This window comes from Rissa tridactyla, chromosome 2, assembly GCF_028500815.1.
Source record: "Rissa tridactyla isolate bRisTri1 chromosome 2, bRisTri1.patW.cur.20221130, whole genome shotgun sequence".
Lineage (NCBI taxonomy): Eukaryota > Metazoa > Chordata > Aves > Charadriiformes > Laridae > Rissa > Rissa tridactyla.
Genome location: NC_071467.1, coordinates 72,432,810 through 72,455,635, shown reverse-complemented (window position 1 = coordinate 72,455,635; position 22,826 = coordinate 72,432,810). Strand labels below are relative to the sequence as shown.

Genomic DNA, 22,826 nt, shown 5'->3' with positions numbered 1-22,826 from the left:
TGCAGTATCAGACAACCACAAACAGTACTTCAGAAACCGTATAAAAGCAGGAGGGACCACAGAATATTTGAGGAGCAAGAAAATGTATCAATTACAAACGATGACATTGTCACCTGTCCCATCCTCTTCACTGACCGTACCAAAGGAATAAGTCTTCTCACATAACCACTAAGACAGACTGGTTTTTTTTAAGTCATCCTGGCATCCTTCAATATCTTACTGATAAATGTACCATACCATTACTTTCATAAATCCACTTTGACCTCATAAGATTTGCAGGGCTATCCAAAAAGAGGGGCCAATGACAGACAGCTAGATATTTAGATGCTTTATGTGATATTAATCCCACATCATCTCATCCTACGTATTTTTAAAGCAGCAACATAATACTGAAATTTGTTAACGTTTCCCCTGCTTTGTGTATGAAAACTCTTGTGTACTGCTGCAGAAATAACGGAGATAACACTGACTAAGCAACTTGGAATAGCAAGTCTAAAATGGCCATAACAGCCAAATATAATTCCACACAACTTTTGCATAAGTCTAGGTTTAATTTGCTTTACAGGACAGTTGGCCAAACAGTGACATTTATCATAAAAATATCCTTTCCATTAAGCAAATCTCATTTTTCTTTCCAAAAGAAAATTCAATGTATACTCTGAGCGTTCAGTGGCTCATTTTCAAGATCAGCCCACACAGATTTTTCTTAACAAAACAAAGCAATTCAGTTAAAAAATGCAGACCAATGCAATGACATAGTCATACTGCTTTTGGCTATGTTAACTTTAAAAACCATGCCAATTTAGCTATTTTTCTTTAGGTTTTATTAGAAAAAAAAAAGCAGCAGATCAACATTACAATTCAGAGTCTAATCTAAATATGCACTTGACAATGAAGCACATCTGAATATGAAGTGAAAAAGGATTCCAGAAAACCTTCAGTTTTGCCAATCTCCTGCTACCCAAATCACGTATCTTTTCTTCTGGCTTTCTGATGACTGAAATCAAACAAGGAACAAAAGATTTATTGCTATGAAAATAAAACTGTAGTACAGTAGTATGAGTCTTGGGTGCTAAGCGTATTCCGTCAAGTTAACTTAATTTCAAAGTGTACTTAAATCTTTTGTTTGGCCACGAAAGTCCATAAGCTGACTGACCCAAGTATAAACCGAAATGGCAGGTCTGGACAGAAAAAAAAAAGTTAGACAGCATGTTAACCTCCAGTTTTCAGACAGTAATAAAGAGATACAATTCCAACAGCCAAGAAATTAAAATAAAAAAATGAAAAAAGTTGATCTGACATCCAAGGACTAAGTTTATTCTTATGCTCATTTCGTTTGCGCCCAAAATAATTTTAGACCCACCAGAAAAAAAAAAGTATTTATGGACAATCACACAATTGAAAAAGAGAAACAATTGCCTTTTGACTTGGTTATTTTCCCCCACTGAGGTATAAAATCTACATATAAATTTGATACTTCACTATAACAAATTGTACTTCTCATAGTTCTGATTTAGTTTCCATTAAACCCTGTTTACTTTTTGTTTTTAAACCACAGAATTCTTATTTTGTGTTACTGAATCTGGTTTCCAGCTCTCTCTCATTTATTTGTGGATCTATATTTAGTAGCCTGGTTACCACTGCTAACCAGGAAAAAAAAAAAAATAATTCTTGGAACTTTCTTCATTACAACAGCACTTTCAGCAGAGGTTCCTGATGTGCAAGCAAACTACAACGATATGCAGCTCTTCAGAGAGACTATTTCACTGATTATGTTTCCACTGTCCAAACGTTCTCTAAATTATTTGCTGGAAGAAACTCTTTCGATCTTGTAAACATCAGTGGGCGCAGTTTCACTAGTATGTGTGGTAGTTTCACATCCTTATAGAGGAAGGCTGGTTCGCAGCTACTGAGAAGCTGCAGGAGTTCTAACAGCTGACGAACTGTGGATTCCGCCGAGCAGAAGTTTCTTCTGTTGCTACTTAACAGTGTAGCCAAAGTATCAGCCGAGGTAGCCCAGTCAATCCTTGCTTTTCTTTAGAACCTCTCAGAATATTTCTGGAAGGGTGACATTGCGAAGCAGCCACTGCTGGGAGCGGCTGCCGTTGCAGTCTCTGATGCTGGGTACCTGGCTGTCCTCTTCGGTGGCTTTGTCCAGGCACTGGTTACTGTTCACATGCAACAGGGTTAATTTCTTGAAAACAAAATAGAAAGAAATTAGTTTTTACAAAAATCACCAGGCATACGCTAACCAAAAAGTTTCTAGTGGCCATTAAAATTGTTCCATAGGTAAGTACAAACTGGACAAGACCCCCTTGATTACTGACTCCAGATCCCCATCCTAAAGAACACTTAAAACGTGCTACTAAATACTGAAAACATTGCTTCACAAAAACCAAAACAGTCAGAACTTTTACATGTTAAAAATAATAATAAAAAAAACAGTGATACGACTTTTTAATAGCTAAATATCTACATGTTCTCTTTATAAAATACTCATCATTATTATACTGGCAAGATTCTTCTTCCACAAATTGCCTTGCAACTGTCTTTCGCAATAACTGATTTTAAATTAACAAGCTTGAGAACTATTTTTTTCGAACTAGCCGTGCCATAAGTCAGAGTTCTTGGCTACACTACTCCATCACAAAGTTGTTTTTAGAACTTGCAAATCAAATTAATAATGAATGGATCAGTGGTCAATGATTTCTAGATCTGGCAGTTCAACATATGAGCTTCAAAATAAATTTGAACATTATGTACAAGAAAAAGAATGATTAAAATAAAACTGTTCTAGGCATCTCTACCTTAAACATACCACAATTAGAAATGTAAAATATTCCTTATAAATTTGTGATGATGATTTCTTAATCAGAAAATTGTTTCCTTTTAACCTTGTGCAAAGTAAGACACCAGGTGCAGAATTTGTCACAAGATCATTATCTTTTACAGGCCCAGTAGATACCTGGAATACTTTTCCATTGTTGATCTCATTGTAACACAACACTACACTAGCAGACCATCTTTCTCCAGAGGATCCAAAAGCACATTGAAAATATTCTTTTAAAAGCTCCTGCAAAACTCACGAGGTAATTAAAATCAATACAGGTGCCCATTGAGTCACTGCACCATGAATTAATAACAGAGGGAACATAATCCTGACTTTGTTTCCTGTTTTGACTGTCAAATAGTAGTCCCACACTGGAATTTGTTGCTCTGTAGGCTCATGTAAAAACCCAAGTTGTCTCATTTTAATGTCACAAGTCATTAGAAGACTTACCACTGGATCATATTCCCAAAGTTGGTTTCCTTTTAGATGGTGGCACTTGAGCATCGTTACTGGGCCATTAAGTTTGGATACATCTAAACACAAATCATCTGTTCGAATTTCTTTGTTGGCAGTGTATGAGAAGACCTTGAAAGAAAAAGAATGAGAGGTATTGAAAAGAAAATTTAACTAAAAGATTAATTTCTGGGACAAGGGGAAGGGGGAACGTTTGTGCATTACTTCATTAATACCCACTAATTTTTTTTTCTTCTTCCCTTCAGCATGTATAAAAAGATTAATTTTTTTAAAGGAAATATAAACACTATATGAACAATTTCTTCAGTTAAAATTGACATTTTTTGAATTGCAGACTGCTTCCTGCATAGAAACAGGTAATCTCTGTATATTGGAAAACAATTCATCAAGAATTACTAACAAAGTAGAACAAAAAAACAGATGTAAACTGAATTCCAGAACTAAACTGCAATGACTTTACTGCAACGAGGCCTCAAAGACATACAAATGACAAACCACCACCAAATCTTCTAATGCATTTCTTCTTACAGGCATCTTCTTAAATGAGGGTTTCCTAAACTCTACAACTTAAGTATATTTTAAAGATAACTACTGAAAGAAACGAATAATTGTCCTGATGAGAAACAGTGTTCCAAATAATTCAATACTTTAAGATCATTTAAAAAAAAAAAGTCACCTGATTGCCACCCATTCCATGGCAGTTAAAGATTCCAACTTTCTCGTTTTCTTTTCTTGCCATGTTATCCAGACATTGGTTTGTCTCCACGTTTCTTATCTGGGAGTGAAAAAGAGCACATCACCAAAGGCTGTTACGTTTAGAAGAGAACTAGGTCCACATCAAACCACACTGGGACCAGTTCTCTCTGTTATAGACCAGAAGTTATGTGAAAGAAATGTAAAATATAGGAATCGTACTACAGTGAGACACCACTGTCCAAGACTCAAGCTCCCAAGCAAATGTTCAAGTCACCATGTTACAGAACCATGTTTGTTTCTTTGCTTTCTTTCAGGGATCTTTCCATCTTGGGGATTTCTTTTTGCTCAAAGATTCAGCTACAACAGAATGGACACAATTGAGTCTCCAGCCCAAAAGCTCCAGAAGTTTTAAAGCACTCTCCTAGGCACAGTGGGTTTAATTCCCTTCAAAATCACGGGTGACTGGGTTCAGTTTCCTCACTTCTTGAGTTACAGCCTTAATCCCTGTGTTACTATACAGTAAGTGGGTATGAATATCAAGTCTCCTGATAGTCATGCAGCAGCATGAATGAATGCCTGCTCCATTTTGTTAAAAGGATTTCTTTTAAAAAATAAACAGTACAAAATCACCCAACAGCAGGCTCAATATGTGTCTCAACATGACTTGTAGGGGAAAGTAGGGGCCTACTTATTTAGGATAGCGTCCACTTATGAAACTTTGAAGAAAAAAAAACAAAACAGAGAAATGCCCAGCAAGGCTTAGGGATTACTGAAATTTGCTGGTCATTGGTGAGGGTTCTGAAGGTAAATTTCAGAGCAGTTTTTAAGCAAAGTCCTTGTTTGACCCGCTCTAGTTTAAGCAAAACTCTGCTCATACTCTACATAGAGAACGTTATACAGAAAGTCATTCTTAACTATGCGTTTCTGAAGGAATATTTCTAAAGCCCTTTCATGTGACATTTAGTACTATAGTAAAAAAGGGAAGACATTCAAATTACAGTACTGTACACTAAAGTTCAGTTTTCTGTCCCACTGAGAAGCCAGATGTATCATTTTTCAGGAACACAGGTGCAAGATATTGAACTTTGCTGGAGATAACTTGTTTGCACTACTCAGTTCAGAATACAAACAACTGGCTGCACAATGTACTTTACACAGGGTAGATAAATACATAGGGTAAAATCTTACCTCTCCCAGAGAAAAATAATGGCGTGGAATTTGGGAATCAGGATAAACATTCTCCAGGTACCAGGAGAAAGGCTTGCACTGGAGCTTGCGTCTTAGTCCAAGTCGTGTTGATATGTCCCCATAATCGACTTTAGTAACTCCTGTAGAAAAAAGTATTATTCCATGGCTGCTTATAAACACTATATAATTCCACTTAATAAAAAAGTCACCAGCATAACACACTGCTTGCATGAAAGGCTTTCTCTTCAGAAATTCATCTGTACACAAAGCATTATTTTTTTTCATATAGCATTATGCTGTTTATATTCTCAGAGAGGACATATCAGTCACTACCTGTGACTTCTTTTTCCCCAGGTAATTATACCAAAGATGGAATCACTACATCTGTGCTACACATAAGAATTTCTTACCTGTGGTTTGTGGAACAATTTGAATGCAGTTGCTTGCTAAATTATCAGAGGAGAATGGCTGAAACTGTAATAGTCAATAATGCTATTCTATCCCCAGTGGCAACTGGGGTGCATATCTATGCAGCATAACATAGCAGTCTCCTTCTGTGCAGATAGGAGAATTCCATTTAAATTTAATTCTGTAAGACAGGTACCACCTGCTGGACCCTTTATCATCTAACAGCACAAAGAAACAGCCAGAAAGCAGCCTTCATACAGGGAACTAATCCTTTAATAATTCAGTATTTGTTCAATATAACTGCAGCATTTGCAGGAAGTATGTTCACCATTAGGACTGTTATCTTTTTTTGTGGTATTTTGCTTGCCTTTTTTCTCCTTTGTTCCTCATTTATCAAAGTGCTCATTCTTCCTGTATCTTCCCACTCCTTTATGGTTGTTTTAACTCCTTCTAAAAATTAATTTGTGCAAGTGCCATCTGCAGATGGGTCAAGGAAGGTATGCATGATCAGTAGCTATTTTTGCCTCACCAGAATTAAGCACTACTGTTATTAATATTCCAATAATATTAATTAATTAAGGGTAGGATAATTTCTATTTTTCAGCATCGCATTCTTTTTGTATTTTCCATGCTACACTCCATACCACACAGGCCAAAAGTAATACACTACAAAAAAACCCAAACCAAATAAAAACCCAAACCACAAAAGAACAAAACCAAGTCCTAGCAATTTAAATTCCCCCCACAGACCATAAATATGGCTCAGCTGGCTGCCACTATAGACCTCCAGCTGCATACATTTTTCAGAAGTCTCTCCCATTTAAGGACTGTGAATTACCTCTAAAATTGTTGACTTTTTGGAAGTTTGAGGCATTTCTAAGTTGGCATACTGTGTTATTAAATCGACCTGCCAGCAGATGGTGTATTTCAGACAGATATCTGCATAATTGCAGATAAATGTTTCTAAATATCAATAGAAAACATTAGTAATTTCAATACTCCAGAAAGAAAAATGCTAGACAGGCTTTTAGGCTTTAAAAACAAACAAACAAAAACAAAAAAAAACCCAAACAACTAAACACAAACAAAACATCTAAAGACTTTTTACCAGTATAGTTCTCTGGCATTTTTCTTAAGGGAATGAAAGTAAAGAAAAGCTTGTTTTGCAACGAAATTTTGAATAGTGTTAATGAAATTTAAAAACCTCTTGGAATAGAATCCCAGAAAACTTCAGTCTGGGCTTTACTGTCACAAAATAAATCCCAAAACCAAAAAACACAAGACCAAAAAAAAAAACCCCAAAACACTGCCCTATTTCACCAAAGCAAATATTTGCTCTACACCACAAGGAGTACTCTCTCAAAAGATGATGAAGTAATAAGAGAAAGACTGTACCAACCACAGTTAAGTATGGACTTCTTAATTTTTCAGTGATGAAAATGCAGCTGATGGATGAAAGGATGAAACAGTTATCACGCCATCCTCACAAGAACCTGACGGCACTCAGAACTCATTCATGAGAATTTGCTACACTGACCTTCACAAAACAACACTATTAAGGCTTTGTCACATCACTGAATGGCAATAAGAATTAAAGTCACAACCACAAAGAATTAAATGCAAAGTGACACTTAATAGCATACAAGTGTGCTGTTTCTTAAAGCAGTTTTAAATGTCACCAGAAAAAAAAAAAGTGCCAGCTGATTTTCCCTCCGTTACAGTGAAATAAAAAGCGTGTATTATGTTCCATTTAACAATTTTCAGTCTGAAAGAGTTTTCAAAAAATCCTCTCTGAAGTTAGGTCTGCACCAAACTGTGTACTGGGACACAGATTACCATTAGCATCAGGTTACCAGATGGACTGAAGTGCAGAACCAGTATAGCTGTCTTAGGGGTGTCCTCTAACAAGGCTGAATTACTCTGTTTCCCAGGTTCCTAGTACCTTACCTATATTACTCAAAATTAGCTTGAATGTTCCTATACATTTGTACTATACAGTGCAGTGGCAGCTACTTATGGGTAACAGTTCTTTGGGGGGGAAAAATGGAAGCAAATTAGGAAAACGGCAAAATATAAAGCATATCAAAAATTATGTACATGTCTAAATCATTATTTCCTCCTATTTTTTTTATACACATAACAGTGACATATACCTTCCAGTGTTTTTGTACTTGTTTTTAAAGAGGCTCAGCTAAGAAAACAAAAGACAAACCAAACCACAAACCCAGAATTAGATCAAATCTTCCTCCAAGGAGACAATTATGCCAGACTTTATAGCTATGTGCAACATGAGGAGGACGATCATGTCCACTAGTTGTTCTTTCAAATATTTGGGTTTGGTTCATTAAAAAAAAAAAATAATCAGAAATAGTATTCACAGTACTTGCCACTGTTGTCTTTACTTGACCATGCAATATATTTTTTCCTCAACCCCTAATTACTTTAAAGGTTTGAACGTCCCTGATGATTCCATTTGTCACACAACTTGTTTGCTGTGGGACAACTGTATGTTTTTTCCACACATATGCTTAAAGACATACTAAAATATAAACGTTGATAAGGCAAGAAACACCATATCAAATCTTTCTGTCACACCTTGACCAGTTCTTTCATACAAACATAATAGTGATCTTAGTTCTAGCTTATGCTGTCACTATTCTTGAAGAAGTTTGGTATGCCGTACCAAACTACTCTGACTAGTAACATATAATGGCCTTTCCTTATACCTTTACAAAAACATACATATAATGATGTCTATCAGTAGAATACTCCTTCAGTTTAATTTTTTTTGCAACCTTATATTTAAGCTTCCCATCAGCCATGTTGCAACAGTTCTGACACCCTCAACATTTCAAAAGAGCTGAATATTCGCTTGCCAAGCTTCATGTGTGGCAATATACTTACGCTAAACTGCTTTGAAAAAAAAAGTATGATGTTTTCATCATGATTATAAATTGCTCAATCATTTTCAAAAGCACAGTATGAAAACCGTTTCATCTAAAACTAGTTTTCTGTTAAAAATCATAGAACTTGTTTTTATTTAGTATTAGGAAACTCGATAAGCAATAATAATTTAAAACCAATTTGAGCAGCTGCATTATTTGGATTCTCAATTAAAGTTAATAGGGAATACTAGCTGAAAACAAGAATATGTGTAATTGCTCAGTACATACTTTGAGCACAGGCTTAGCTACATTGCAAGATCTACCATTGTGGATTCAGCCCCTTCTCTGTCCTCCCCATCACCCATAAATAAAAATGTTATCCATGTACATACCATACCTTGACTTACCATGCTTGGCTTGAGACAAGCACATACAGTGATTAGAAAACTAGGCCTACTGGTCCAGTTTTCAGGATAACATGTCTATGTCTCTGTCTAGATGGCTTTTGCTCAAGTAATTCTGCAGTGCTGTCTGTTCAAGCCTTCTGCCTGTCCGCTCAGCCCCAGTGGAATGGAAGATACCTTCTGGGCAAACTTTTGGTCAACAACAAAATTAATTTCTGCACAAGCTAGATGAGGTTCTACCCAAGCTCAACGGAGCTGCATTTTGGGATGCTTCCAGCTCCCCATCTGGGATGCGAGAGGCTGCTGAATGACAAGGATGCACGCTGGATAAGGAGCAGCGGGCCAGGTGTAGGAGCTGGAACCCAGACTCACAAGCAGCATGGGGAAACCACACGGTCTGAAAGTATCCATTTCCTTTAGATTAAGGATACCAACAAGTTCTGCAACTGTCAGTTTATCATTAATTAGCAGTTAGGAGAAAGTTAGGGGGAGGTAGCTGCAGTCAGCCAGACGAATGCTTTGCAGCTGCTGCTGTGGGAAGGGGCAGTTTTCCCTTGCTCAGCTTCAGATTCCTGCTGCACCTCCTGTGCCGACACAGGTGTTAACTTAACCAGTAGAGAGTCAGCCCACCAAATAATCCTGACAAGTTTGGCAAGTCAAGTCAGTTGACAGAAATGAACAATCAATAAACTGGGGAGGCGAAGGCCCTATCACCTGGCATGAAAAGCAAGGCACTCTTCTCACAGCAAGCTGTTTGACTGGCATTGCCATCCCATGAAACCTTACGTTGGACAATCTAGTCCTGGTATTTTAGACTTCAGAAAGGGACGAAAGGCCAGCACTAGAAATAAAGAAGCGGCAGAGTCCGCAGAACAGAATGACCGGAGCCAAGAATGAGACTATTCACCTGCACATGCTGGATCCGTTTTCTGAAAGCCTAAGAGAAAACGGCCTGGGAAACAGTACCCTGCTGTAATGCATGTCTGTGAGGAAAACCATCGGCTAATGAGAAAAAGACTACAGCCAGTGCCATTACTGCCACGGAGAATAGCTGGTGCATGCAATGAGATAGGCTTGATTTTGGCTAGAGCAGCAGCCGCTGCAACACTTTCCTGCCCGATCTCTGCACCTAACCACTTCTAAGCAGAGAGATGGCTTCTAAAATGCACGAAAGCTTAAAACAGACAAGTAACAATTTCTACTAGGCTGTACTTATTAAAGAAAAAAGGATTACAGGCTTACTTTTCAAGAGGGCAGCTTTCCATTTAACTACATTACATCAATAGTAAAAGTCTCTTGAGTTCCTATCATTCGAGCAGTAAGCCTTTTTTTCCAGACAACACAGATTACATGAAGTGAGAAAGCTACTTAGGAATCTTAGGTTTGCTTTCCTGGACCAATCCCTCTATGATTCACTATCTTAGGGGAGCACAAGAAAAAGCATATAAAGGAGGAAACAAATTTCTTGTTAGCTAGGCTCAATGATGCCTGTCAGTATATTACCTCCTTCAAAATCCAATTTTCTCATCTGTGTCAACTAATGAGGAAAAAAAATAATCAACAGGTGCACAGGATTGCCTGTTTTCCTTGCTCATCTGCACCCGGGCTTGCAAACCAGCATCAGCTTAAAAATTCTCACCTCGCTCCTTGCAAGAACTCGTGGCACTGTCACAATAATATTAAAAGTACACATTGTACTAGCACAGAGTTTGACAGGCGGCATACTCCAGTCTGCTAGAGGGTCACTGCCACCGTCATTCTCCAAGAACTAAACATTTAAGTTTTGATATTAGAAGGATACCTGGAAAAGCGAAGAATGGCTAAATGAGCCAACATAGCAGAGATTCACTGAGGTCCTAAGACAACTATTGGCCAGAAAAATTACTGAAATTTACGTTGATGTTATTTGCTGTCAACAGGTAAAATCAGGGTTTGCAAAACTCATGTAAGATTGGTGATACCAAAACAACAACAGTAAGGTTCCCAAAATAGTAACCCTTTCTGGTTAATACCTACTGGCTCTCACAACTTAAATGGATTTGGGAGGCGAGAGGTATGAGCAGCACCACGTACATTTCTGTGTTCAGAAATATATATAATACCTGTGTTCTCTGAACAATAGGTATTATATCATAGCTAAGAATGAACCACAGTACTAACCACTCTCTTCACAGCCCCAGGCAACAAACCGATTTCAGAATAACCCAAAACTTATTCAGGTACTATACGATCCTATTCTTGAAACACTTGGAAATTCTAGTATAAAACCTTAGTGCAGTGTCAATACAGATATGGGTACACAAATGAGATTGTGTGCCAGTCAGCAGGTGCAGATGCTCTAAGAGGAGCTTGGCAAGAACACATCCCTATCCACCAATCATCCAGGCTATTAGCATACAAATTATGCAGACATGCATCTTTTGAAAGGAAAGAAGATGTACAGTGCAGTTACAGATAATTGCTCAAGTTACTTTCACCATTTCAAGTTTTTTAGGGTATTCTATTTTAAATTAAATTTCTTTCATTTCTTTTCTCCAACAGGAGAATGCATGCATATTCCACAATACTGCAAAGCTATGAAAAAGTTCCTACCAAAACAACAATCCTACAAAATTCAAACACTATAGCTCCTTTTGTAGCTTACGGTTACCACATGAAATGGAAGATTTCCATTTCATGGAAGAAATGGAAGAAAAAGAAGATTATATATAAAGTAACAGAGCCTTATGATGGTGTTCATTAATTTACATTTGTTTTTAAGAATTAGGTTATTTTTTACAGTCAGGTGTTCCAGCTACTTAGTACGTTTTAAAATCTGTCTTGACATGTATGCATAAGAGGAATCTTAACCAAAAATGATTGTGCCTATTTATATACAGATTTCTGAATGATGTATCTATACATGTCATGTTTGAATTCATAGTGCTTCATTAATAACAATACAGGGCAGTAACCATAAGCTGTTAAGCTTTTGATTTCACCTAAAAAGCTTTGAGTAGTAGCAAGAATTATTTTTCTTTAGTTAAAAAAACCCTACATAGCCTTATTTGAGAAATGCACTCTCTTAAGAGCAAAAAACCCCACCATAAATCCACAGTCATTTGTTCTTACAAGTATTCTTAAAACCTGTAATCTAAAATTTGACACTGTTCAGAGTCATACTATAATGTATTACAACTTTTAAATTTCAATACCAATGCAGGCTTAACAAGCAAGTCATAAGGAAATATTAGTTTTATAGATAAGTCTTTGGAAAAGCAGATGTGGCATACAGAACTACAACTTAGTATTTAAACTGGATGTCTCTAATGTCTCAAGTATTTAGAGAGGATGTCCATCGCTACCCAAAAGTTTCTCTCTTGTTTGGTTTTGTTTTTAAAACAAAAAAAATATCTGGTAGTAGAAAGCAATAATTCAGTGTTTCCCAGGCTTCATTTCTTTTCCTGAATTTTTTTTTTTTTTTCAGAAAGTTTGAGCTCATAGGAAATTGCTCTCATATTTTACATTCTCCTGTTTCGTTAACATGCATCTTAAGAAACATAATAAATACCATTACAGTCAAGTATATTGGCAATTTGCCCCCATATAGTGAAGTGCAAACGCTACCAAGCCAAAATATGTTCCCTTTTGCCACTCCTGCTATACAGGCTTTCATTTAAATTACTTCTGACCTATTCAACCTGGAATGCCTCAACACCGAAGCCAGAGGCCAAACTCCACACATTATGAGATGTATTTGGATGGCCAGTTTTCAGCACTACAGCTGAGCACTTGGACATTTCACTGAGCTTTAGTTCTCTTGCACATGAAGATCATTCATAAATCATGTTCACATTTAAAAAAAGAGAAAAAAAGAAAGAAAAAAGACTTCAGGGCACATCTCCGGCTAACAAAATTATTTTTCAATTAAGACTTTCCTTTTTGTACATTTTATGGGAGCTTTGTCTGACAAACTACAAAGCAATAGCATTTGTATTTAAATACTCACGTTCTTTCCCAGCAGTAATAGAATTTTAATTCTTAATAGGTATTTCCTATAACCAAAGGCTTGCTCACCTGGGGAAATGATGTAAAAAAAGTTTTTGAATTCATCCATCCAGACTTCTGCAAGCCGCCTGTTGTTTTTGTTGATTATCTGCCCTGTACCTCCTGGAAAAGTGTATGGTGTTGCTTTTCTGAACACATGCCCGACATGTGAACAAGTTACAATTTCCAAAGTGCCACCACACTGCCAAATCTGAAAGAGACGGAACAATTATTGCATAGCTTCAAGTCGTTAAAAAAAAAGTTTAAAAATGTTAATCACTTGCTTCTGTTCAAGTTGGAGAAACAACATTAGTTGAGGTCTAGAACAAATACGTGGAAGACAAATGTATGCCTGTTTCCTGCCCAACAGATAACGATGTTCACAAGCCTGAGTAAGGTAGTATAAGAAAGAGTAAGCCAGGCCTCACAGCAATAAAGCATCAGCAAGAGACTGCTTTAGAGAACTGGGCAGGCTGACGGCGAAGGAAGGAAAAGGATCATGCGAATCACAGGTAAGTAACGGGTGGTGATCGGTCCATAAAAATCTGTTATAAAGTAGAACCTCCATGCAAAAACACCCATTCACTTCCCAAGTAAAGTTTCTGAAAATACTTTCAATTTTATTTTGGAACTCTGAAAATGGCAGATTTAGAAAGCTAAACTACTTCAGAAGTATCCACCTATATGCTCTGAGATAACTAAAACAAAAGGAAATAGTGCTATTTGGTAGGAATGAAAGTGAGAAGAGTGCTGGTTAGGTCCACATCCAAATGAACCCATGCAATCATTGAGCTGGAAAACAGCAAGAAGAGAGAGTTTGTAACAGAGGTGCTCACATTTCACTGACACGTGAAACCACAAGCTGATGACATCACCCTTAACTTATGCTCCCCAATTAGCTTTTCTAACTGAACTCCTTTTAGCACACACGCATTCACTCTTCAGAATGACCATCCCAATCTTTCAACCACAAGGCTCTGCCAACTATTCACCACGCGCTTTTCACTGACACATACAGTCTTTGCCTATCTCCATTGGAAGAACGTGACAGCAAGCAAAGTGCTAACTGCAACAGGAGAGGACACCGACACAGGCAGCAGATCCGTATTTTACAGAACTCAGGATGCACTGTCCTGAGTAATAAAACACTGAAGAGAGAAGAGTTTTACCTACCCTGAAAGAAATTTCTAAGTTTTCTCCACCCCAAATATCCATTCCAGCATCGTATGTTCCAATTTCCTGAAAGTAATCTCTGTCTATTGAAAAAAGGCCTCCTGCCATGGTAGGTGTCCTGGAAAGAAAAAAATAAGACAAAAATTAAGCGCCAGTCACTATGGAAACATAATTAATTACATTTCACACTTAGACTGATAAAATGTCTTTTTATTTCCCACGTTCCTAACGTGTTCCTTCTCAGCAGGCTTCCAACCAAATTCAGTTACCACTGATGTACTTGCTAGCTCAAAACTTTCCAGAGATGGAACCAGTTAGTGACTGTTCTCCTTATTTCCTCACTTCAAATTGGAATCTGGACAGAGAAAAAGCCACTAGAAAGCTGCTGCCATTCCTGCAAAGATGACTTCTGCCTCCAGTGCTGGTAACTCATGAAAGAGAAGCCAGTTTCTTACAGGAAATTTACATTCCTAGCAACTATTCTTGAAAAAGTTATGGGAGGCCATGAAATGGCCTGTTTGCTTTCACTATTATTGCTTCATACAAGAAAACTTTACAGTCAGGGTTACACGCAGGTTTTCTTTACAAATTCCTTATTGGTATAAAAAAAAACCCCAAACAACAACTTGTGTTAGTTTCTCTAACTTTAGCAACATCTCCCTTTTTTTTTTAAGTCAACAAATATACAATAGGTAAATTATGTATTAGGCTGACAATATAACTTTGTAGTTCAAATATACAAATTATTTACACTTTTAGTATAAATGATTTTCTATCATTAGTAAGGTTCCTGAAACACTTTGGGCTTTTAGTGAAAGACACTTGAAATACAAGCTAGTTCACAATCTAACTAAAAATTTATGTGGCCTTTTCCCCCCCTAAAAAAGAAATACAGGGGGGTGGAGAGGAACACAATTAGCCATATCCTGAGAAAACCTCTGGATGTCTTAAATGAAAAACAAATAATAATAAAAAAAAAAAAGTGTAAAGGCCCTATCCTCAACTTTACGGTAAGTAAATATCGACCACTTCTGAGAACAGTAAGGCCAGAAATGTAAGTTTGGAACTGTTAAGAAGTACACATTACACACAAGTTATCTGTGTTTCTTATTACCTTTGTCATAACATCTACATGACATCCAAGTAAAAAATTCTCTTCCCATCCACACACTTTGAAGACATTAAGTTTATATGTGTCTGCACACAAGTATATACATACATGTCAAAAACTATACATCTTTTCAAAATATTTACTTTGTTAAAAGATAAAAATAAGGCTCAATAAAAAAAGATAAAAATGAGCTTAAATAAAAACCTGTGCATCAGTATAAGAACTAGTAAAAGCTAGGAATTAGCTTCTGTAATTGACAGTAGAACTTAAAAACATTTCTGAAGCGACAAGCTGATTGCTTCCTTCACTGCTACCAACAGTTTACAACACCCAGTCCACGTAAAAACTTTTACGCTGTTCCTTCAACCAGACAAAAATGATGCCACAAGACAATTCATTAATTACAATATTAACCTAGAAAAGATATAAGTAAACATTGGGTGAACATCTTAACCAATTTAATAATTTCTTATTACCTAACAGGAAGGGTTCGATCTCCTTTCCGCCGATCCATCTCTCTCTGAGGAACAGGATACCAACGGAAATTCAACTTCCAGTTGAATCCACCATAGGTCATATCAGAACCTGCCATATATTCAAAGGTGTCATCGCTAATTACATCAATGATGGGACACACTACTGTTCTCCTAGAAAGAGGAAAGAACCAAAACCTATTAATTACAGTGTCAAAAAAGGTTGGGTTTGTTTGGTTGGGTTTTTTCCCATTTTGTTTTTTAACACATATGATTTAATTTTCAAATACCATCTCTTAACAACAGTACTCAATAGATTGCTACCATGAAACATATTCAAATTCTGTTTTTCAGAATTTTCATATTCTGTTTTTTCATATTCAAATTGTGTTTTTCTGATGCAATTTTGGCAATACTAACTTTTTTTTTAAATAGTATTTGCATTACAAACAGTAATAAATATTCATCAGTCTGCAAATGGAAAAATTGATCATAGCTTTCTCAATGCTACACAGTGATTGTATAGAAAATATGAGCTTTCATTTCTAGTGAAGCGGTCAAAGTAACTCGCATGTTTTGAAATTAAAACCTGGTCATTAGCTCTAGGGAAGTATTCTTATATGCCCTAAGGACTAAGAAATGATAGTCATTGCCTCCAAAGTATAACTACTGCATCAAAGTCGACAGAGAGGGGCTTACTTGTCACTGTCCTGACATTAAGGCATAATACTCACAGAAACTAATTCTAATCATCTTAAAGATACTTAAGTAACTGTCCTCAAGCAGGCTTCCTCTCACAGAAAACTCTGTAAAAAGATTCAAGGGTTGCAACTAAATTCAAAGGACTTTGGGCCATTTGCACAAGTTGTAACAATTTATGTATCGTAGTCCCACGAAAATGTGTATTAATGATAACTTAAACATTAGTATTATGTCGTAGCACATTTTTGAATAACGATTCTTTATTACTTGTGGCTATTTCATCATGTAATGCTGTATTTTGTAACATTAAATTTTAAAAGCGATTTTTATCTATAACCGTAAGAACATAACAGAGACCTGTAACACCATACTTAATATCTATTTAATATGCTGTAGTTGCACAGTAGTGCAACAGAGTTACTGCTCAGATGTATGAATGTTTTATAAAGCAGACTATACTCTCACTTGTGGGTTTTTTTTCTTTTTTACTCTCAAAACAATTTCCATCACACTATCATGGATATAAGTGTTGTGAATATTGACTTATGATAAAAATACAACCATATGTTATTGCACTGTAGATGAGCATGATTCCAGTAACTATTCTAAGTTTAGAAAATACAGCCCAGAAGACCAAGTCACAGCACAGAATTCCACAACAACACAGATACGTTACAAAATAAAGAAATCACATTGAGAAGCTGAAAACAGTAGGCCTGGCAGTTCTTGCTCCCAGTGTTGGTGTTACATGACATCAGGGCTCCATTTCTTCCTCAAGAATATCCTCCCAAATTCATGAAGGAGTGGGACAGGCTGCAGATGGAAGAACTCAAATCCCACTGCTCCTAACTCCATTCAGGTTCAGATCTCCGGCTATTTAACACATTATCCCATGCATCCTAATATAAGCTTCATTTTAAACTAAGTTGTACTTTTTAAAGGTTGTACTGAATTAGCCTTTTATCCTTACACAAATGAGGAGTACATAATTTATCCACCCCTTCAGAAAGTAGATATTTGCTTATAGGCTATATTGTAATACTTGGAACATTTCTTAATAACCGAAAAAACCAACATGGACCAATAGATGGGCAATTACCTGTCAGCTTTGATCCTTGCCAGCAGAGGTTCAAGCCAGCCGACTGTACATTCGCAATGAGCATCTAGGAAGGTGATGACCTGGCCTTTAGAAACAGCAGCCCCCTTTAATCTGGCTCTAATCAATCCAGAACGCTGCTCCATTCGAATCACATGAACAGGTACTTTTAATTTTTTCACATAATTCTCCAGCGGTCTTTTCAAGAAGTCTGCAAAGAATGATCAAAACCATGGAAACTGTCAGTTACAGGAGTTCAGCTTTTTTTTCTCCCCCCCCCCCCCCCCCCCTTTTTTTTTTTTCTTTAAGTGAAGAGACTTGAATTAAGAGACATTCCCTCATTTCTTTTCTATGCTTTTCCTACTTTCTCCGCTAGTTTCCTCTGCTGCTTATTCTACACTTCACAATATGCCCTTCCACATCTCCATGTGTTTCACTTGCCAGAGCAGGAAGTTCCTCCTCCTCTTCATTTCTTCATTATGGGAAACACAAAAATGCAGAGAGTGTAGAATGCTTAGACAGAAACCAGATGGGATGGGCAAGTTTTTATTATGGAGTAGATGCGACCCTTACTTCCAAAAACATATGCACATAAGTGTTCTTGGCCGTAACACTTCCCCACCAAGAAAATATAGAAAGTGATCCAACTAGCTTAACATAATGAATTACCTCCTACAGGAATGTAACTTACACATAATTTCTTTGCAAGCAGTTTAAAAAAAGATCAAATCCATTTTTCAATTGTGTTTTCTCTAGTTTTTTCAGGCTAATATTTTTTGTATTAAATTATCACTATAACACCTAAAAACAAAAATAAAGACAAAATCAGCTATACATAAATGACTATCTGTAACACTACCACACCTCAGTTTAGCTAAGGAACAAATTATTCAAAATAGAACAGTCATAGCTGACTACCACATGCCTAGAGACTCAAAATTACTTGCATTACAAAGAGCTGCCAAATTAACAACTTCCCCATTGCCAGACACAGTTTTTGTCCATCATGAAAAATTAGACTATGATGGATGATGATACAGGAAGAACAAAGAATTGAGGGAGAATGCCATTGACAATCACAGAAACAGACTCGGCAATAACTTGCAGATTTCAAGTCTGTAAAAAAGGCAAAATAGTCCTATAATACAGCTACAGAATATATTAGATTATGCACTCAAAACACATGGGAGCTGTACTACACCAGTGCAGAGCCTGTAGTAGGATTTAGCGTAAGTTAGTAAGTACCTCATACAAAAATAAGCGTGACACTGGGGGGGGGGGGGGGGCGGTGGGGGAAGAGAACAGCATGAACTCTTAGTGGCTGTTTTGCAAATCTCAAGAGGCAGAGCTGACCGGAGGGTGATTACCATTCCTTACCACTGCTCCGGATGAATGAGTTTTAATTGCCTCCTCATTTTTTTCTGTGCATTGTTGGACTGTCACTAAAACCCACAGAAATAAATTCTGACACATCTTGAAAGCTGAACTGTGCTAGAAGAGCCTAAGAGTTTGATAGATCTTAAATATTTGTCTCCAGAGAAACTCAAAGTTAAGTCTTATTTTGCATATTAACAGAGACTCAAATGAATAAATGTTTATTAGTACAAAGCAAGTGTACATGCCTGAACATTTTGCAGCCCTTTTGGGGTAAAGCACAGAGATCATTTGGCTGACTGAGCCTGTAGCAAATATGATTTTATTTCTTCTCAAGTGTAGCTTTCCAAAGCTCCTAATTTAAAAAGAACTAGTATCATGGTAACGTTTGTAGTTTTCATCTGTATGGCTTCCACGACACACACAAAGAGAATACAACAGTGAAGCACTTCTGTCCATGCTAACCATCTCATGAGCAAGCCACACAAAGCAGCATGTTCCTCTGCACGTTTCAGGCGTAGTGCTGATAAGCCTTTAAAGTAGTTCTAACCACTTAAAGCTGAACGAATACGGGCTGTGACATTGGTCCTTGAATGCACAGTTACATTAACAGAATGGTAAAATTCTGCCAGGAGGAAGAGAGAAAAAGAGATTCAAGATTTCAATAATACAACTGCAGCCAGTCAAGATCTAGCATAAAACAGGAAGTTACATTACAGAAAGTCATGGTCAACATATCGCATATAATAACGTCCTACCTACATTTTCTCTGTGAATTATTTCAAGTTTCAATTTATCTTTTCAAGTACTTTTCAGGTTTTCTTCTCTAAGAAACACATCACAGAGATGTGTGCAGCTTTTTCACTATGGAGGGAACAGGGTTAAGCACAGTCCTCCTACCATGTTTAACCATGTCCATAAAAATATTCTTATGAACTACCACATTGTTGAAAACTTCAGAAGGGAGTATTCCCAGGAATAAAACACTGTGCCAAACATTCAGTAACTGTGCCCTTAAAACATAACTAGAATTTCAGCAAAATAAGAAAAAAAGGTAAAGCTTGATGTCCCATCCCTCACAGAGGCACGGAAAATAACTCAGGCATCAAGATTCCTGGTGTTCCTCTGCTACCAGCAGTTAGCGTTAAATGCCGAATCTAAGCCATCTAAGCCGTGTATTTTGCCTTTAGAGCACTGTCTCTTAGAGCAATACACATCCTTCACAATACACATCCTTCACAAACCCCTCCCTTAGTTCAAGTAGCAAGAGTCTAGAGTTTTGGACTAGTCATCCATCCAGAAACTGGTGATGCCAGAATCAAGCTGTAGAGATGATTTTCTATACAAAACTTATGGGTCATATTTATACAAAATCCTATATTAAACACTCAAATGAACAGTTTTATGCATTACAGAGTCAGTTGTTTATGAGTGACCCAGGATGACAGCTGAGTAAGTTTTTAGCATTGCCTCATACACTTCATAGAGAGTGAGGTTTTGATAATATTAAAAAAACCCCAACAAAACAAAAGACAAATACTTGGGAACAATAATAGTTCATGTATTTTCAGAGGTATAACTTTAGTTTCATTTAATTTTCCGCTGGATATTCCTTTCAAAGTTCTTCTGTATCAAAAGGACTATGGGATAGCTTAAAGAGCATTGTCTGTGGCAGTAGCAGAACTAAGACAGAAAAGCAAATAAATTCAGTTCAAGTAAGTGCATAAGTTGACACATTGCCAATTCTATTACTGACTTACCTTTATATGATTATAAATGAAAAACTAAGTTGCAAACCATTTTTTTTTTAAATTGAAATACGATAAAACACAGATTTATCACATATAAGAATGCAGACACAGTTTTAAGATGTATGACTACTTTTATAAGACATTATTGGCAGGAATTTAGTTTTGGTTAAGTTGTTTTGTATCTGTATAACTAACTTCTGTGAGTGCATTCTAGCCTGATGCAATCTGCCTACCACGCTTGGCCATTCAGTGCTGACCTAGTTTTTAAGTACTGACTAATCCCTGTTAACTTTTTTTCCCCCCAATAGTTACCAAAGATCAATACTTAAAACACGCAATTCCGATCGGTAACTAGAGAGCAATGTTACAAATATGTCTTGTTCTCCAAAGGTTTTCTTTTCAGTGTAAATAAGCGCGTGATATTATGCAAATCCATTCTTCTAAGAGCGTGACACTAGCAGGTACAAAGTGTGCTTCAGGCAGACTGAATACTTACTTTATCCCAATTAAATTGACTCTGATGCTAGAATTCAAAATACACTACTCAAGCCGAACATTTTCTTTTTCTGGAAAAGTCTGCTGGTTTAGTTCAACACAAACAGAATGCTTAAGCAGCGTATGCTAAACCCTTCAAATTTTCAGGCACCATACCCTTCCGTTTTGTTTAATGTAAAAGCACACTTGCTGGAACCATAACAAGTTTTTGCAAAACAAAACACAAAAAAAATATCTTTCAGTAATTGTTGAAAATAACAACAAATAAAAGATGCCCGAGAGATCTGAAATGAAGACCACAGATTTCAAAACTAAATATTGGAACAGGTTCAATAACGCCACCAAAAAAAGTCTGAAATGCTGTATCTTTCAGCCTGGAATTAAGTTACCTTGCTTTTATTACCTAGCCCAAACCCAGTAACACAGAGAAGTTACATAGAGAAAGACACATGCTTTAACTGGACTGTAATTCCACTTCACAGTCAGGACACAAGTATTGCTACGTTAAAATTGATCTTTTTCTGAAAGAAATTGAAGAGGCAAAACATAAGAAATATTATGTTTATATTATTTTAATATTAGCTTGCTCTATTTCTAGGACATATTGAAAGCTGACCCGTCACAATTAATCATTAGTACTGATTTGAATTAGTGCCAAGGACTGTTTCGACAAATGAAACAGAGCACACTTGCAATAAACTTAGTTTTCCTAGCAAGAGTCTGTGCACAAAAGCTGACTAACAAAAACGAATGTACTATCTCTGTTCCATTAAGGAAGCGTATACCTGCACAATAACCTAGAATAGGCACTCGGAGTCCAAATATCAGCATCCATGTTAAAAAGAGGATTGTTCCCTGGGAACAACGCCAAGAGAGGTGAGCAGTTTCGTGTGCATTAGAACCAAAAAAGAAAAATCTGGAATTTTTACATAAAGGTTGAAAAACTACAAGAAATTGTGGAGTGTAATTACAAATCCCCCAGAAGCAAAAACAGGGAAAATTTGATCTTGTGCCTTTCTAAAAGTAAAAGTTAATCACACCTCTCGTCTAACCTGGAACACATTTATGTGGTAGCCTTGCCCTTTGCATAGGCATTCCTCCTCTGCTGCCAGAGCATAACTGTATTTAAGGCCTCTGTCTCTTCTTCCAAATTGCACTGAAATTGGCTGAAGCAGGTAAAGTCAGTATCAGGTAAGAAAGTAAGAGCAAGCGAGCGTGCCCGAGAGAGGAAAGGAACACAGACTGATCCAAGTGCAAACACAACCCGAGTGCAGGAGCTATGCTTCCTTAGGAAAACAGGTTGCACTGTTGCTTCCTTAGGAAAACAGAGCTGATTTAGCCAACACAATCTTTCTGTAGGCCACGCAGCTACTCCACAGCCAGCTGTACTCTAGACCTACGTAGTTTGCAATAGGTCAGCTAGTATGCTAAGGCATCATACACACATGCAACCTGAAGAAACTCATTATATTTTCTACCACATTAGATACGAAGTGCAAAAATCTACTCCTAAAGTTCTTCAGCTATAAAAACTCCTGTTAACTATTGCAGTGGTTACTAACTATCATAAAACCCGCTGTTAACCATTGTAATCCATGCACCATAATGCTACTTAGACCATACAATCCGAAATCCAGTGTCTGTCTTCATACATAGATCTTCTTTGGACAGATCTTGTTGTTTGGACAACAGTCACCCGTCTTACTCTGAAGTTGGAATTACCATAAGCAGCATATGGTA

General features: G+C 36.9%; 1 protein-coding gene across 3 annotated transcripts in view; it reads right to left on the bottom strand.

Annotated features, from left to right (window-relative positions):
- Nucleotides 1-531: 531 nt before the first annotated feature.
- The window catches only part of GALNT1 (polypeptide N-acetylgalactosaminyltransferase 1), an 86,475-nt gene continuing 64,180 nt past the window's right edge, over nt 532-22,826 (bottom strand). For all 3 annotated transcript variants that reach the window (XM_054190263.1, XM_054190264.1, XM_054190265.1), the window contains 8 exons: nt 17,470-17,677; nt 15,672-15,842; nt 14,085-14,202; nt 12,942-13,122; nt 5,189-5,328; nt 3,981-4,079; nt 3,281-3,415; nt 532-2,194 (listed from right to left, as the gene is read on the bottom strand). In XM_054190263.1, coding sequence (XP_054046238.1) covers nt 2,048-2,194; nt 3,281-3,415; nt 3,981-4,079; nt 5,189-5,328; nt 12,942-13,122; nt 14,085-14,202; nt 15,672-15,842; nt 17,470-17,677 — 1,199 coding nt within the window. In that variant the 3' untranslated portion in view covers nt 532-2,047. The remainder of the gene's footprint in view (nt 2,195-3,280; nt 3,416-3,980; nt 4,080-5,188; nt 5,329-12,941; nt 13,123-14,084; nt 14,203-15,671; nt 15,843-17,469; nt 17,678-22,826) is intronic.